The 15,950-nt window shown below is 49.4% G+C and overlaps 1 protein-coding gene across 1 annotated transcript in view; it reads right to left on the reverse strand.

Annotated features, from left to right (window-relative positions):
- The window catches only part of LOC128342709 (zinc finger protein 271-like), a 32,954-nt gene extending 22,568 nt beyond the window's left edge, over positions 1-10,386 (reverse strand). Inside the window, exons 1-2 of the mRNA XM_053290456.1 lie at positions 10,194-10,386; positions 4,239-5,067 (exon numbers count right to left, since the gene is read on the reverse strand). Of these exons, the coding sequence (XP_053146431.1) occupies positions 4,239-4,979 (741 nt within the window). The 5' untranslated portion in view covers positions 4,980-5,067; positions 10,194-10,386. The remainder of the gene's footprint in view (positions 1-4,238; positions 5,068-10,193) is intronic.
- Between the last annotated feature and the right edge of the window lie 5,564 nt (positions 10,387-15,950).

The following is a 15,950-nucleotide window of genomic DNA, read 5'->3' on the forward strand; positions in this document are numbered from 1 at the left end:
TGCGTGGATGAATGGGGATGTGTAAATAGGCCTCCTGGAGATCTATTGAAGTCATGTAGTCCCTCATCTGCAATGCCTCTGAGATGGTACAAAGGGTTTCCATCCTGAACCTCCTTTTTATCACAAAACGGTTGACTGGGCGTAGGTTGAGAACTGCCCTGGCCGATCCGTCCTTTTTTGGCACCGTAAAATCACAGAATAGATGCCCTTGCCTCTCTGAAGAGATGGGACCTCCTCTATGGCCCCTATAGCCACCAGATACTGAATGGCCATGGACAACCCCTTGTGCTTTTCCGGTTTCCCAGATCTAGGGGTAAGGAGGAATCTGTTTCCTGAGGGGCTGGCCAGCTCCACTTCGTACCCGTGTAGGCTAATGGAAAGAACCCACCTGTCGATGGATTCTTTCCAAAACAGTCCAAATGGCAGACCCCCACTTTGCCTGAGTGGGAGTCAGGACTGCTGCTTGGGGGCCCTGCTGCTGGTTTCCGAGAGACTGATGGTTCTGCTGAGTGAACCCTTGCCTGCCTTGGCCTCTGGATCTGTTCCACTGCGATCGAAAAGGCCTAAAAGGCTCCCTCTGACAAACTGAGGTCTAAACGCCTTTGCATCGGTCTATGATTAAAACTCTTGTCCTTCTTCCTAGGAGCTGATGGCAGAGCCCTGCGGTTATCCTTAGTTTCAATGAGGACCTCTTTCAGGGCCTCATTCCCAATTAGCTTTCCCCCCAGCATAGGGAACAGCAGCTAATTTAGCCCTAGACGTATTATCAACTTCCAAAATTTTAGCCATATGTTGCGTCTTGCCAGGACACCTGCACTGACCGCACGTGCCGAGAACTGAACACTGTCCAGGGTATCATCCGCTGAAAAGGCAGCCGCCCTCTGCAGACGAAGTAGCTTACGCCACATCTTAGATTGATTAGTGGGAGGGTCATTGGGTAACTCGCCAATCCACAAGACCGATGCTCTAGACACCAAGGACACAGTGGTGTCAGCTCTGATGGCCACTGCTCAAGCCTCGTGGGCCCTGCGCAGTGCAGATTCTGCTTTTCTGTTTTCTGGCTCCTTAGAAGAGGAGTCCCCATCCTTGGGTACCACTGTGCTACTAAGTAGGGCCCCGAAGTGAGCAACCGTAAGTGGCACCTTCAGCAAGTCCAGAGTCTCCTCCTCAAAGTTGTACAATTTGCTAGCCAATGTCAACATACGCTTTGGGAGTCGCAATAGCTGCCCATTCCTCCTTGATGGTCTTAGTAAAGCCCTCAGGTATCACTGATTTAATCTGCGGTACCTTAGCCTTAGGCAGCACCAAGGAGCCCTTGGACACAGGAGAGATCTGTTCCTCTGTAACTGGCTACAGATCAAGCGCAGCAATAGCCTGCTTAATTAGCGGCTGAAAATCCACCATAAGAGAGAGCCTCTGACTGTGTAAGTTTGCAGCACAGTCCTCAATCATCTCCCCCTCTTCCGAGGAGGAGGGCCCCTTGTCTGGGTTGCCCAGCAATGTCTCTGACCCACTGACCCTGCGTCACAATAGATCTGGGGAGTCCTCTCCAGACTCATCTGAAGACCTCCCTCTATGCAAGGGCACAGAGTCCTGGCGTATAGCCACCCTGGGCTGCTTAGCGGGCACCATCTCCTCCTGAGAGTCTGAGGGCGACACATGGATCACAGCCTGCCTTGCAATGCCTTGCAGGCTTCTGTGCTTTAAGCGCCGCTGCCAGTGAGACCTGAACGGCCTCCTGAATCCAGCCCTTTGCAGTGGCAGCATCAGGGGGAACCCCCACATTCCCTGTAGGAGTAGGCCCTGAGGGAGGGGCCACATAGGGGGCATCTGCACTCACCTCCTCCCCCCCGAGCAAGTCCCGATCTTACCGGGGGGAGCTGTTCATGGCCTTCTGGGTGCTCCGACGCCCCATCCACGGGCTCAGCACCGCCTGCCTCATCATCCTGCACGTCTTCCCCGTCTGATTCCGACAGGCTCTGGGGCGGCCACTCCTGCTGACGTTCCTTTCAGCGCGGCCCCAATACTCGCTGAGGCAGTCCTCCTCCTGCACGCCCAACTGCTAGGGAAAGGAGTTGGGGGGGGGGCGAGGCCAAACATCACAGGCTTACCTTGCTCGCGCTGCCAGGCGAAAGCTCTCTCACCAACGGGGCCTCCTTGTAGGGAAGCCTCCGATTCTGGTGCCGCCACCTGCGTCCTGCTACGGTGGATTGCTGGTGGCATGGATTGCGCCCAGTCTCCTCACCGGTATCTGGCAACAGAGAGGACCGCTGTGGCCTACAGGCGCCAGCAAGGTCATCTGATACATCCGCCATTTTCCTTACAGGATTTGCGCAGTCCCGAGTTTTTGGCGGGAACAGGCGCTGATGGGCGGATCTCTCCCTAATGGCCAGGAGTCCGAAGGTCTTTTTAGCGGACATCGGCCAAAAGGTCGGCAAGAGGTGAGGAGAGGTAACGAATAACAGAAAGGACAGTAGAAGAACAGAAAGGATTTTTTTTTTAAAAAAATTAAAATTATTATTATTTTTTTCTTTTTTCTTTAGTAACTAGAGAGAACTAATAGTAGTAGAATACCAGGTGAAGAATAGATTGGAAATAGTCAAAAACAATAGGAATATAAGCAGAAGAAAAGAAGAGGCCTAGTTAACTAGGCCAAAGCCAGCGAGCTGTAATGCGAGCCTTCTGGAGCAAAGGCAGGAAGTAGAACTGAGGAGATCCGCCCACATGCACTGGGTTAAGGATCTTCAAGTATGACTACTTCCTGCCTTTTGGAGCATGTGGGGGGGATGTAATCCCAAGCTTGGGTGACCTCCTACACCAGCCGAGAAGGAACTTGGAACCTCCTGCTCTTCCCAGAGTGGCTCCATCCCCTGAGGGGAATATCTTACAGTGCTCACATGTGGTCTCCCATTCAAATGCAACCAGGGCGGACCCTGCTTAGCTAGGGGGACAAGTCATGCTTGCTACCACAAGACCAGCTCTCCTCTCCAGACCAGCTCTCCTCTGCACAGAGGAGAGGAGGCAACTAGACAGAGGCAGTCTTGTCACGAGACAAGGGGAAGTAGTCACTCAGGCAGCAGGTGACTGCAGCACATGCAGGGCGGCAAGATTTCCCCCACAGCTGCCCTCATCAGAGCAACTCTTCAGGGACCGAACAAACCCTTGCAAGGAGTGCCTCTCCCCACACAAAGCTTGCAAGAAGCACAAGGAGGCAGCTGCTGGCAACCTTCCTTTCTCTTTGTCCGCTGGGCACTTCCCAAAGCTTACAAGGGTCCGTCTGGAAAGGGGGCTGGCCCTCACTGGGGTGCAGAGCAAGAGAGTATTCGGTACCTCACCTCAGGTGCTGCTATACCTTGGGTTGTCCTTGCAGCCAGACCATAAGAAATAATCTCCTCCCCTTCAGCGTTAGGGTTAGGGAGATAGCAAGGTATCCCCATAGAAGAATGCTGTTGTAGCTGTGGATCCGGGGAAGTAGAAACCATCGACCACATTTTATTGCACTGTAAACGACACTTAAACCTAAGGACATGCTTTAATCTTCCTTTGATATGTAGATTTTCGAAACCAGTCTGATGAATATCTTGTTAAATTTTTACTTTCAGATGAGGATGCCTCAGTTTCTAACTCTGTAGCTAAGTTTTGCTATATTTATTTATTTGATTTATATTTGATACCCCTGCTAACTTGGCAAAGAGGCACCTTTTAATGTGGTGATTCTCTTTATTTAGCAGGAGGAGAGCAACTGGCCCTATCCACCCCCAGCACAGTACCTCCAGTGACTGTTGCTGGTGTCTATCTTATGTTTCTTTTTAGATTGTGAGCCCTCAGGGATCCATCTTATTTGTTATTTCTCCGTGTAAACCGCCTTGAGACATTTTTGGAAGGGCGGTATAGAAATCGAATGAATGAATGAATGAATTTTTATACCGTCCTTCCAAAATGGCTCATGGCCTTCATATATTGCTTCCAGGATGTATACACGGGAATTGTTTTTAGGATGTTAATATATTATTATATAGTTGTAGTTGTATCCATAGAATATGTTTTCTGTTTTGGTCTAAGACTGTAAATAAAATTTGACTTGACTTTGACTTGATCTACAGACTCCCTCAGACAAGCTTGGCAAAATAGCACAGGAGCAACCACTTTATCTGGCCCATTGCGGCCTACAATTCCTCTTCAGAAGTGGATCTGTTCCCCCACAGGCCCCGCTGGGCCACACAGGGAAATGGCCTTACCTGGTTTTCCTGTCTCTGGGACTCTTGCTGCCTCAGTAGGAAATCCTCGGCCAGGGCCACCGCCTGGGCACAGGTCTCTGGGCCGTGTTCACCAACCCAGTTCTGCATTCCCTGTGGCAGGATAGTCAGGAACTGCTCTAGAATCAGCAGCTCCAAGATCTGCTCCTTGGTGTGTTTTTCTACTCTCAGCCACCCATGACAAAGTTCCCAGAGTCGGCTGTAAACCACTCTTGGTCCCTCAGCCTCATGGTAGCAGAAATGCCTGAAGTAACGGCGCTGCTTCTCCCTGCTGATGGCATCCCCTCGCAAGATGGCGGCCTTCACTTTCCCATAATCCTCTCTGTCTCTGGCCTCCAGCCTGCAGAAGGCCTGCTCGGCTTCTCCGCTCAGAGCTGGCAAGAGTCGGGTCACCCATTCTTCCTTGGGCCACCGGCAGGCTTTGGCCACTTGCTCAAAAGAGGCCAGGAAGGCCTTCGTATCACCCCATGGTGCAGGCTGCTCAGCTGACTGTGGGGTTTCCAGTCCTGAGTGAGGAGATTCTACCGTCTTCAGGAACTCTTGCCATTGGATTTCCCACAGCTGAAGCGAACCCTCATCTGGTTCCTGTTTAATCTCTTCTCCTGGTTGACTTTTCAGGAATTCCCCAATACTTCCAGCCTGGACAACATGAGGGGCTTTTCTGGTTCCTTGTGATCCCTCCCCTAAGGTGGGGCCTGCAGAGTCTCCCTCCTCCATTTTCATCCTTGGTTCACCTCACAGAGACCGTGTCACGCTACAGAAAATTCTAGAACAGATTCCAGCAATCTAAAGATGCATGCTGAACTTCTGCCTGGAGAGTTGAAGCACAAGCAGGAAACATAGGCAATTAACTCAAGTGGTCTCCATTTGTTTCTGAAAATACTGGGCACATGCTAAATATATGCAAAGTGGATTCAAATAAAATTAGAATGAATGGGAAGCATCTAGACGAACATTGCCCTTGAGTTAGAACATTTCATAGGTTCTCCAATTTCCCCCAGTCTCCCCCCTCCAAATGTCCTTGACGGACCTCTCAAAGGTATTCATAGGGGCAGCACAGGTGGGGGGATCGGGAAGAATAGTTGCGCAGGCAAAGCATTCTAATACAAGGGCAACATTAGCCTGGATGCAGACCAGGTTTTTTTTTTACAATCTTATTCTTAAAAAAACAATTAGAATAGGGAGAAACACTGGGCTACAAATCTGGGCTACATTCCAGTTCAGGAACTTTTTTTTTTTTTTTAATTACATTTCTATACTGCCCAAAACTTGTGTCTCTGGCCAGCATTAGCACTGTTCACTTCTATAGGGTTGAGATCCAGGTCAAACACAAAGTTTAAGAAGTAATCTGGGGACCAATTTGGACATTTTGAATCAACTTTATGGTTCTAAGCAATTCACATAGAATGGTACTACAGTTTTTTGCAACGAATATGACAAATACGGCAAATATTTATATACCGTTTTTCAACAAAAATTCCCAAAGTGGTGTGTGTGTGTGTGTGTGTGTATGTATGTGTGTGTGTGTGTGTGTGTGTGTGTGTGTGTGTGTATATATATATATATATATATATATATATATATATATATATATATAATGGCTCCTTGTCCCCAAAGGGCTCACAATCTAAAAAAGAAACATAGGATAGGCACTAGCAACTAGGGATGTGCATTGAATTGCTTCGGTGCACATCCAAGGGCGGCAAAGGGCTCCCTTAAGAGTACTCCTATCTGCCCGTACTCCAAGCCCTCGCCATGGCATTGTTTAAATGGAAATACCTCTGTGCAAGCGGAATCTTGTGCCACTTGCCCCTTTAAAACGCCATGCTGCGGCGATGGGATGCGTCCCCTGGCAACCCTTGCATGGCGTTGGTACATAAAGGGCATCAACACCATTTGCGGGGCCCCACAAATGGCATCAATACATGCACTGACACCATTTATGTGCCGACGCCCCGCAAGGGGTGCTGGGGAACGCATCCCATGGCCGCAGCATGGCATTTTAAAGGGGCAAGAGGCACAAGCTGCCCCTTGCACAGAGATATTTCTGTTTAAATAGCACCACGGTGGGGGCTTGGAGGACGGCCACGTAGGACCTGCCCGCCTCCTCTTAAGGAAACCCCTTGTCCTGTGCCGAACTGTTTCAGCGCCAGGGAGCCAAAGTGTTTCGGAGCCTCTTCAAAGTGGCACCAAAACGCTTCGGGCTCATCCCTACTAGCAACAGCCACTGGAGGGATGTTGTGCTGGGGATGGATAGGGCCAGTTGCTCTCCCCCTGCTCAATAACTTTTGCTTGCAGTGTAACTTTATAACATAAATACAGAGTCCAACATACTGACTAGTGCCACATTTGCGCAAGGATGGGGCTGTGGCTCAGTGAAGAATATCTGCTTTGCATGCAGAAGGGCCTAGGTTCAATCTCTGGCATCTTCAAGTAGGGCTGGGAAAGACTCCTGCCTAAAACCTTGGAAAGCTGCTGCCAGTAAGTGTAGACAACACTGAGCTAGATGGACCAATGGCCTGACTCAGTATGTGACAGCTTTCTAGGTTCCTTAGCCTTGCACAAGACTAGTTGCACTAAGTATGGAACTTGCATTGCAATCCAGATGCATAGTCTGTGGCACACCTCAAATGTTTTGAAGGGAACTTTTGCACAACCGCACACAAGCTCAGTTCTGAAAATCCCTGTGATTTACATGATCTTTTTGTTACATGATCTTTTTGCACTAGCACAACTTTGTTCATTACAGAAGCACAGCACTAGTCAGGATGGTAGCCAGTACTAAGAATTTGAATGGGGGTGGGATGTGACTGACATCCACTCTTAAGTTACTAATGACTAACTTTTCTTGATAATTTCAGTGGGACCACATGGTCATTTCTATGTGCTAGCTGCTGTACAGAACTTAGATTTAAATTAAAAGGGCTTTACAATCTACATTTGAGGTGCAAGGCAGGGACAAGGTGGAGTGGAGAAATTGCAAAATATTGCAAGGATTGCTGAATGGGGGTCCCCAGGGAGTGAGTGGAAAGTCAAGTGGCAGCAGAAGATGACACTGGGGATGAGGAAGTATTTGTGTTTAAAATAAATCACTAAGAAAATAAATAAACAGAGCCAAATTAGGAGAACTAGATTCAGAGTCCTCTTGCTGTGATGAATGCAGTGAGAAGAAACCATATCCCAAGTGTGTTTTTCCTAATGTCAAGGGGTCTTGGTGTTTCCAAACCTCAAGGATTGGGCTAGAGTCTTAAAACATCTATCTATCTATATATTTAATTCTCTTAAACGCACCTGTTGCTAATCCCATGTGTGGCAGCTCTCGCGAGAGTTCACGGGTAGCTGCCGGATAGGATAGCGACAGGGGAGAAAATAGTGATGCTGGCCAGGGGCTTGAGGGGGTAGCGGTGGGTTGGCCCGGCCGGCGGGAGCAGGAGGCGGTAGCGGGCCAGGCCGGCAGCCAGGAGGAGATGGCCCCTGCCAGGAGTTGGCGGGCAGGCAGGAGGCGGTGGCGTGCCAGCTTTCTGGCTGGACCACCAGCCAGAAAGGTGGGGGGAGAAGCAGATGGGGGGGGAGAAGTGGGCCGGCTGGCCGGCCAGAATGCCGGGCGGGCCAGCGGTGGGGTGGGGAGGAAAAGGCAGTGGCAGAGGGTGGGTGGCCCGGCCAGAGGTGCAGATGCTCTGCACCCGGCCCAGCTAGTTTGTTTTAAAACTCCCGGCTGGCATCCACTCCTCAGTCTCCATCACAATTTTTAGAAAACAGGTGAAGATGTAGCTCTTCACGCAAGCTTTTAAATGAGTGTACAGTTGTTACTAGTAACCACCTAATGGCACAGCGGGGAAATGACTTGAACAGCAAGCCAGAGGTTGCCAGTTCAAATCCCCGCTGGTATGTTTCCCAGACTATCGGGCAGCAGCAATATGGGAAAATGCTTAAAGGTATTATTTCATACTGCATGGGAGATGGCAACGGTAAACTGCTCCTGTATTCTACCAAAGGGCTCTGTGGTCACCAGGAGTCGACATTGACTTGACAGCACTCTTTACAGTTGTTACTGCTGCTGTTTTGTGTATTACTGTTTTTATAGGATTTTATATTTTTAAATAGAGATATCCTCTCTAATAAAACGCTTGGTGTCCGTCCGTGGACGGACACCAAGCGTGCGTTCGTGCCTCAACTGTTCTGAGCATGCTCAGAACAGTCCAAGAGAGACACGACCGCCAGCACCCGGCGGCCATGTTGGGCGGCCACAAACGGCCGCCCCGAAGAAGCCGGGACTGCGGAGGAGGGAGAGACTGGCTGAGGTGGCGGCAGAGCCGCCGCCTCGGCCATTAGCAGCGGCAAAGGACCGAGCGCCAGGAGCCACCAAACATCTTGGGTGGCCAGAAAGAGCCGCCCCAGGAAGACAGGAATGGGCCCGGGCAGCGGAGGGCCCGGCCAGAGCCGCGGGCCGTGGCGGGTGGCGGGCCCGCCAGAGCCCTGGGTGGCTGGCCCGGCCGGAGACACGGGCCGTGGTGGGTGGCGGGAGGGGGAATGGCGGCGGGGGTCCAGACCGGCCCAGGGAGACGAAAATGCTGCCGCCGCCGAAGTCCCACCCTCCCTCCCTCCCAACTTCCGAAACCACCTTACCCCGGCCCGTGACAGTTGAGGAAAGGAAGAGCTCAATTGAAGAGGGAAAGAGGAGCTCGCAAGCAGTGCTCCTCCCTCTACAAAGGCTCTGCCCGAACTGGCACTTTAGGCGGAAAGGACGCAAGAGGCGTCCTTTCCGCCCCAAGCGCCAGTTCGGAAAGAGGCTTTGTAGAGGGAGGAGCACTGCTTGCGAGCTCCTCTTTCCCTCTTCAATTGAGCTCTTCCTTTCCTCAACTGTCACGGGCCGGGGTAAGGTGGTTTCGGAAGTTGGGTGGGAGGGAGGGAGGGAGGGTGGGACTTCGGCGGCAACGGCGGCGGCAATACTTAAAAAAAAAAAAAGGGAGAGGAAAAGGCTAGCGCCCGTTATTATAACGGGCTTCAAAATACTAGTTATTTTATATTTACATTTAATAGCTGTGCTTTTTATATTTTAATTGTGCACTGTTTTAATTATATTGTAAATCGCTTTGAGATTATTTTAATGAAAAGCGGTATATAAATCAAATAAATAAATAAAATGTTTGGACTGGTATCTCATGCAGCATTTTTGCACTCACAAAAGAGTTTCACAATGAAATCACTGCCAGTTGGGGTTTTTTGCAAATATTACTGTATATTTTTGGTTTTCTATATTTTGGGATGTCCTGAATCTGAAAAAGCTGGAATACCTTCTGTAGGAATTAGTTCTAGGTTTGGGTCAATTTTTGCTTCTATCCATTGGACTAACAGTAATACCACAAACTCGGTTAGAAAAATGCACATTGATATACTTCTGTATTTTTAATATATTGAAATACAGTGTACATTTTTCAGTACGTTCTTTAGAGCAAAAAAACGCTTCTGTGGAAATTTTTTCCAACCTCAATTGCTGTTATCTAATGGACTATCTCCAGGAATCGGCAGGCCTACCCAAGTGCCTTTTGAAAGCAATCCTGGAGATCTGAGTGGCTGAATATTATGAAAAAGATTGGGGGGGGGGGAGATTTGGAGGGGGATCCTCCAGGAATAGCTTCCTCACCCCCATCCCCAGGAAAGCCACTTGGGAATGCTTGTAGGGTCTTTTCAAGACAATATAGTCTCTCTCCCTGCTCGGAGAGCACCCCTGCTGCGGATCCAGCTCCGAGGAGGAGCTGCGGCCAGGATCCTTCCACAGCAGGAGTAGAGCTTAAAGGAGGCAGCTCCCCCGCGCCACCCCGCCGGCTCCCTGCCTGCCACCCAAGCGGGCTGCTTCTCCCCGCTCTGCATCCCCAGTCTCCTGCTTCTGACCCTCTCCTTGTTCCCTTTGCCGGTGCTGCTCCCCCCGCGACTCACCCAGGCCCCTCCAGCCACACCGCTTCCTCCTGCCCGGGCCCCCAGCACAGATCAGCACCACTCGCTTGGAGAGTCCTTTGCCCAAACCTCTATAGGGAGGGAGGAGAATCAAGCGTGCATTTTCAAAAGCCCATTTTCCGGGGGAGGAGCCAGACCAGGAAGGGGCTGCCCCCGGACGATAAGATCCCGCTGCCGCCTCTTGGCTTTGCGTTGCTTCCTTTCTAGGAATCCTTTCTTAGGAGAAAAAGCTAGTTCTGCGCAGCTCCTTCCTGCATCTCGGCTCAAAAGATCTGCTGGAGATGTAAAGTATTCCTTTCCACTCAGAGCAGAAGTTCTCAAACTCGGGTCCCCAGATGGGGTTGGACTACAACTCCCATCATCCCCAGCCACAATGGCCGCCATTGTGGTTGGGGTTGATGGGAGCTGCAGTCCAACCACATCTGGGGACCCGAGTGAGAACCCGGGACCTTTAGTGTTGCCAACTCTGACAGAAGCTATTGCAGAAGCGTTCCCAAGACCCGCCTCCAATATTTTCCAAGCCAGTCAGATCTCCAGGATTGCTTTTCCAGAGTTACCTGGAGAGATGCCAACCCCCAGGGTCTCCAGGCTAATCCTTGATGGTTAGCAACCCTAAGCCCCTTGGTGTCAAGAAGAAAACTCTTAGGAGGGAGTTTCTTCCCATGGCCTTCAGCATGGGAAACTGGATCTGGTTTCACTCCATCCTAGCTCTGCACAGGAATACTGTATAGAGAGAAGTAGCTAGCACTGGGCTGGGCAAAGTTGGCTCTCCAGGTGTTGAACTACAACTCCCATCATCCTTTAGGAAGCTACTGTTTACTGAGTCAGACTATTGGCCCATCTATCCCAGGATTGTTGGCTCTGACTGTCAGCCGCTCTCCAAGGTTTCAGGCAGGAGTCTCTCCCAGTCCTACCTGGAGATGGCAGGCCTCTCCCAGCCCTACTCTACAGATGATGGGAGTTCTAGCTCAACAGGCTTGCCCATCCATGAGCTAGCAGGACACCAACAAGTAGGCGGGAAGGGGTTGGGAGTGGCAGCAGTAAATTAACATGGAAGACACCCCCCTCGCCCTCATCTCCAGCCCCTGAAAAGAGGAGACACAAGGGGATGAAGTGGAATAGTACAACACAAGCCACCTCATCTGTCTCCTCCTTACCACTCTCATTTCTACTCCTCTAGTGTCCCTGATAACTGGGCAAAATGGTGGCTCTCTTACCTTCAGCAGGCAAGATCAACTGTCTTTATTTAGCCCAGTATAGCGTCCCTCCCAGTGGCTGTTGCTGGTGTCTTATTTATGTCTCTTTTTAGACTGTGAGCCTCATTGGGACGGGAACCATCTTCAGGCCTCAAGGGTGCAACCACCAGCGTGGTGTAGTGGTTAGAGTGCTGGACTAGGACCAGGGAGACCTGAGTTCAAATCCCCATTCAGCCATGAGACTAGCTGGGTGACTCTGGGCAACTCACTTCTCTCTCAGCCTAACCTACTTCACAGGGTTGTTGTGAGGAGAAACCTAAGTATGTAGTACACTGCTGGAGTATACTCGTGGGTCAAATGGGCCGTAAGCCAGAATTTGGCTTTTTAAAAGCCAAATCTGGCAACCTAGCTCTGGGCTCCTTGGAGGAAGAGCGAGATATAAATGTAAACAACAACAACAACCCCAAAGGAGAGAATGTTCCCCAGAATGGGTGCTGCAACAGAGAAGGCCCTGTCTCTTACCCAACTAACCTCATTCAGGCCCTCCTGAATGGATGACAGGCCTTAAGGAAACAGCTACCAGCTTTGAACTTGAAAAATAAAGGCCACTTGTGGTCTCCAGGATATGTTATCTCCTAAATCTTGATGATGATGATGATGATGATGATGATGATGATGATGATGATTAATTCTATTTCTATACCGTCCTTCCAAAAATGGCTCAGGGTGGTTTACACAGAGAAATAATAAATAAATAAGATGGATCTCTGTCCCCAAAGGGCTCACAATCTAAAAGAAACATAAGACAGGCACCAGCAACAGTCACTGGAAGTACTGTGCTGGGAGTGGATAGGGCCAGTTGCTCTCCCCCTGCTAAATAAAGAGAATCACCACGTTAAAAGGTGCCTTTTTGCCAAGCTAGCATGGGGCTATTCATTCAGATTCCACAGAGATGTGGGCAATATAACAGCTCTCTTAAACAGGGTTCTTTACAAGGTCCTGGCAGGGCTTTTAACCCAGGCCTGCAGCAGAACTTCTTTTAGGCTACAGGGAGGGAGGTGGAGGCTGGCCTGCTCTTAGGAGGATAGTTCACTGTTAATTATTTAACTGCCATCTTATTTGTTTGTTATTTCTCTGTGAAAACCGCCCTGAGCCATTTTTGGAAGGGTGGTATAGAAATCAAATAAATAATAATAATAATAGGAATAATTCACTATACCTGGATACAACACACAAAAGGAGGAAATCTCTACCCTGAGAGACTCCGCTGATGGTTTGTGTCTGCTCAGAACTGTGGGAAACAGACAAGTAGTCGGATATGGCCAGGGCCATCCTGTTGCTTGCTTAAATAAAGTTAATCTTTGCTTGATCAAACTTCTTTCTTCCCCTCCCCTAATATCTGTAGTATCTATATTCCCAAGTATTCAACTGTAGCATTATTGTTGTTATTAATGCTGCTTTTCAACAACAACAAAGTGATCACAGCAGTTTATATAAAAGGAATGAGAAAATGGTTCCTTGTCCTCAAAGGGGCTCAGAGTCTAAAAGAGATGGGGACACCAGCAACAAACGCTGGTGGGATGCTATCCTGGGCTGACGAGGGACAGTTGCTCTCCCTCTGTTTAAGATCAGAGAGCCCCAATTTTAATATAGCTGTATTCCTCACAACCCTGTAAAGTAGGCTAGGATCATTAACCCATCTGCCCACACGACTGCTGGCTCTGTCATAGGCTGCAGGGATCGGGGGCTACATGGCACAGGGCAGGGATTCTCAAACTTGGGTCCTCAGGTGTTATTGGACTTCAACTCCCATAATCCCCAGCCTCAGTGGCCTTTGGTTGGGGATTATGGGAGTTGAAGTCCAATAACACCTGAGGACCCAAGTTTGAGAATCACTGGCACAGGGCATTCTTCCTGGAGACACCCCCAAGCCAGGTCAGCTGGCTGCCACGGCAACCCACAAGCAAAGAAATGAGGTTAATGGAGCACTCGCTCTGTTAACCTCATTTAAGGGGTGGGCGTTCTATTTAGGCTAGCCACCTTGGGAGCACCGGGCTCACCCATGAGCCCGGTGGTTCCCGCGATTGATGGGAAGAGACCTAAGCTCCCTTAGCCCGCTTTCCGTCGATCGTGGGAATAGCCTCCTTAACTGGAAAAAAACAGCTTAGTAGAGATGAAACATGAAGTTATACTCAAAAGTGTTGTAGCACAGGGGTCTCAGCTTGCCACCCTCCAGCTGCTGTTAAGACTATGACTAGGGATGTGCATGGAACCACGGAGGCACGGTCCGGCACTGGGGGGTGTCTGGCTTTAAGGGCAGGGGGGTAGTACTTACCCCTCCCCCCGCTTTCCCCCCTCCGGCGCTCCACTTTGGTGCAAAGCTTTGGAGGCGGCAGAGTTCTTCCCTGCCGCCCCTGCCCCCATCATTGTCTGGAAAAAGAGGAAGTTGCCGCCATGCATGCGCCTGTCACGGCGCACACACGTCACACATGTCACATGTGGCGTGCGCGTGCATGGCGGCAACGGGCATGCGCTGCGATGAGCACATGCGTGGCAGCAACTTCCTCTTTTTCTGAACAACATTGGGGGCAGGGGGGCAGGGAGGAACTCTGCCGCCTCCAAAACTTTGCATCAAAGTGGAGCGCCGGAGGGGGGAAAGTGGGGGGGAGTGGTAAGTACTACCCGCCCCCCGCCGCCCTTAAAGTCAGACACACACACACCCGCCGGACCGGCCCAATTCCGAACCGGTTCGGAGGCCTCTTACATGGCCCCAGACCGGTTCCGTGCACACTCCTAACTATGACTTCTATCACCCACAGTCCCAATGGCCAGTAGCCATAGCTGTTGGCCAATATCTGCAGGAGGGCCACAGTTGAGATGTTCAATATAGCTCATTTCAGTAATGTGGAGCCCTAGTAAAACACACCAAGGAAGCTTACAACAGACACATGAGACCATAAGCGAATCCTGACTTTAATGTCAATCTAGGGCTATGCACATCAGTGTTGTTGCGGGGCGTTTCTCTTTTCTGCTGGCATCACAATGTGACTAAGAAACAAACAAAAACCAGCTGATTAGAATGAGGCTGATCTGGATGTGTGTTTAGTGTCTCTCTGACATAACTGCTTCAAGGTGGGTGGGGCAAGTGGAAGCATTTGCCCCACCCCCCAGCATTTTAAATTTACTTGTTTTAAAAAATTGATGACTAAGTTAAGGAGCTCTATACTCCCCCACCACCAACACACCCAGCCGGCCTAGAGAAATCTCCCAGACTTTTCCTAATGAGAGAATTGTAGCAGACCACCTCTGCATGCTTGAACTCTTTGTCCTGTTCTGGAAGATAGTCTAGGTCAAAAGCAGCTCATGCTTAGTTGAATGTTGCTTATACTGCTCTAATGATGCTAGGAACTTTTGTGAATGAAAAAGAAGGGGGTGGGAAGAGAATAACAGTTCTGTGTATAGGAAGCATCCATCAAACCAGGATGTCTTAAACTTGGGTCCCCTGCTAGGAATTGGTAAATAAAACAATGCTAACAATATAAAAAGTGACTGATAAAGTGGAAAGTAAAGTGATTAGGCAAGGCTCTCCCAGAACTTCAGACCCAAAGCAAGAGTGTTCATTTCAGACTGCAGACTTCACCATGCTCTCTACAGCATTTGGGGGTGTCATTTTTTAAAATTATTATTTTTTAAATGGCCACCACAAACAAAATGGTCACTGCACATGCTCAAATGGCCTCTGTGAGGCCGTAGGACATGCCAGCCCTCACAGAGGCCATTTGAGCATGCGTGGTGGCCATTTTGTTTTCAGCACCCATTTTTGAAAAACAATTTTTATTTTTAAAAATGGCTACTGCACATGCTCAAATGGTCCCTGTGAGGCCCATGAGGCCAGTGGGGGGAGGGGGAACCTTTGCAGACACCCCCCCCCACGGCCTTTAGGAAGCCCCCCAAAGGGGCTACAGGTAAAACAAATTTTTAAAAATCAATATAATATAAGTCACTGTACACATATTTAGTTTGGCACTATGTGCAGAGAATCAGGGCTTGTAAATACTGAGCTGAAGCTTATGGGCTAGGATTTATTTATTACAGTTATATCCCGCTCTTCCTCCAAGGAGCCCAGAGTGGTGTACAACATACTTGAGTTTCTCCTCAAGTCACAACAACCCTGTGAAGGAGGATTGAATTCATTTGCTCTTACTTTGCTTCTTGTGATAAGTGAGTTAAATGTGATGTCTTAATAATATGGCTATTAATGACGGGTTTATCTTTGAATCAGTGTGAAATCCTTAGTATTAAGGCCCACTGGAAGTTTCTTGCTCTCTCTCATTTTAACTGGCTTTCTGGAATACTAGAATATATTCCAAGCAGTGACACAGTTTACTCTGCATATCCTTTGATTATTTTCCGAGTATCTGGGGAAAGTCAAATTCTCCATTGATTTTTAAAACTTATGTAATAGTGATGCTACAATGCATAGTGGAGAATTAGACAGGCACTTCTGTTTAGTTTTCCAAGTGCACCTCCACATAGTATTTGG

The sequence above is a fragment of the Hemicordylus capensis genome, chromosome 2 (genome assembly GCF_027244095.1).
Source record: "Hemicordylus capensis ecotype Gifberg chromosome 2, rHemCap1.1.pri, whole genome shotgun sequence".
Taxonomy (NCBI): domain Eukaryota; kingdom Metazoa; phylum Chordata; class Lepidosauria; order Squamata; family Cordylidae; genus Hemicordylus; species Hemicordylus capensis.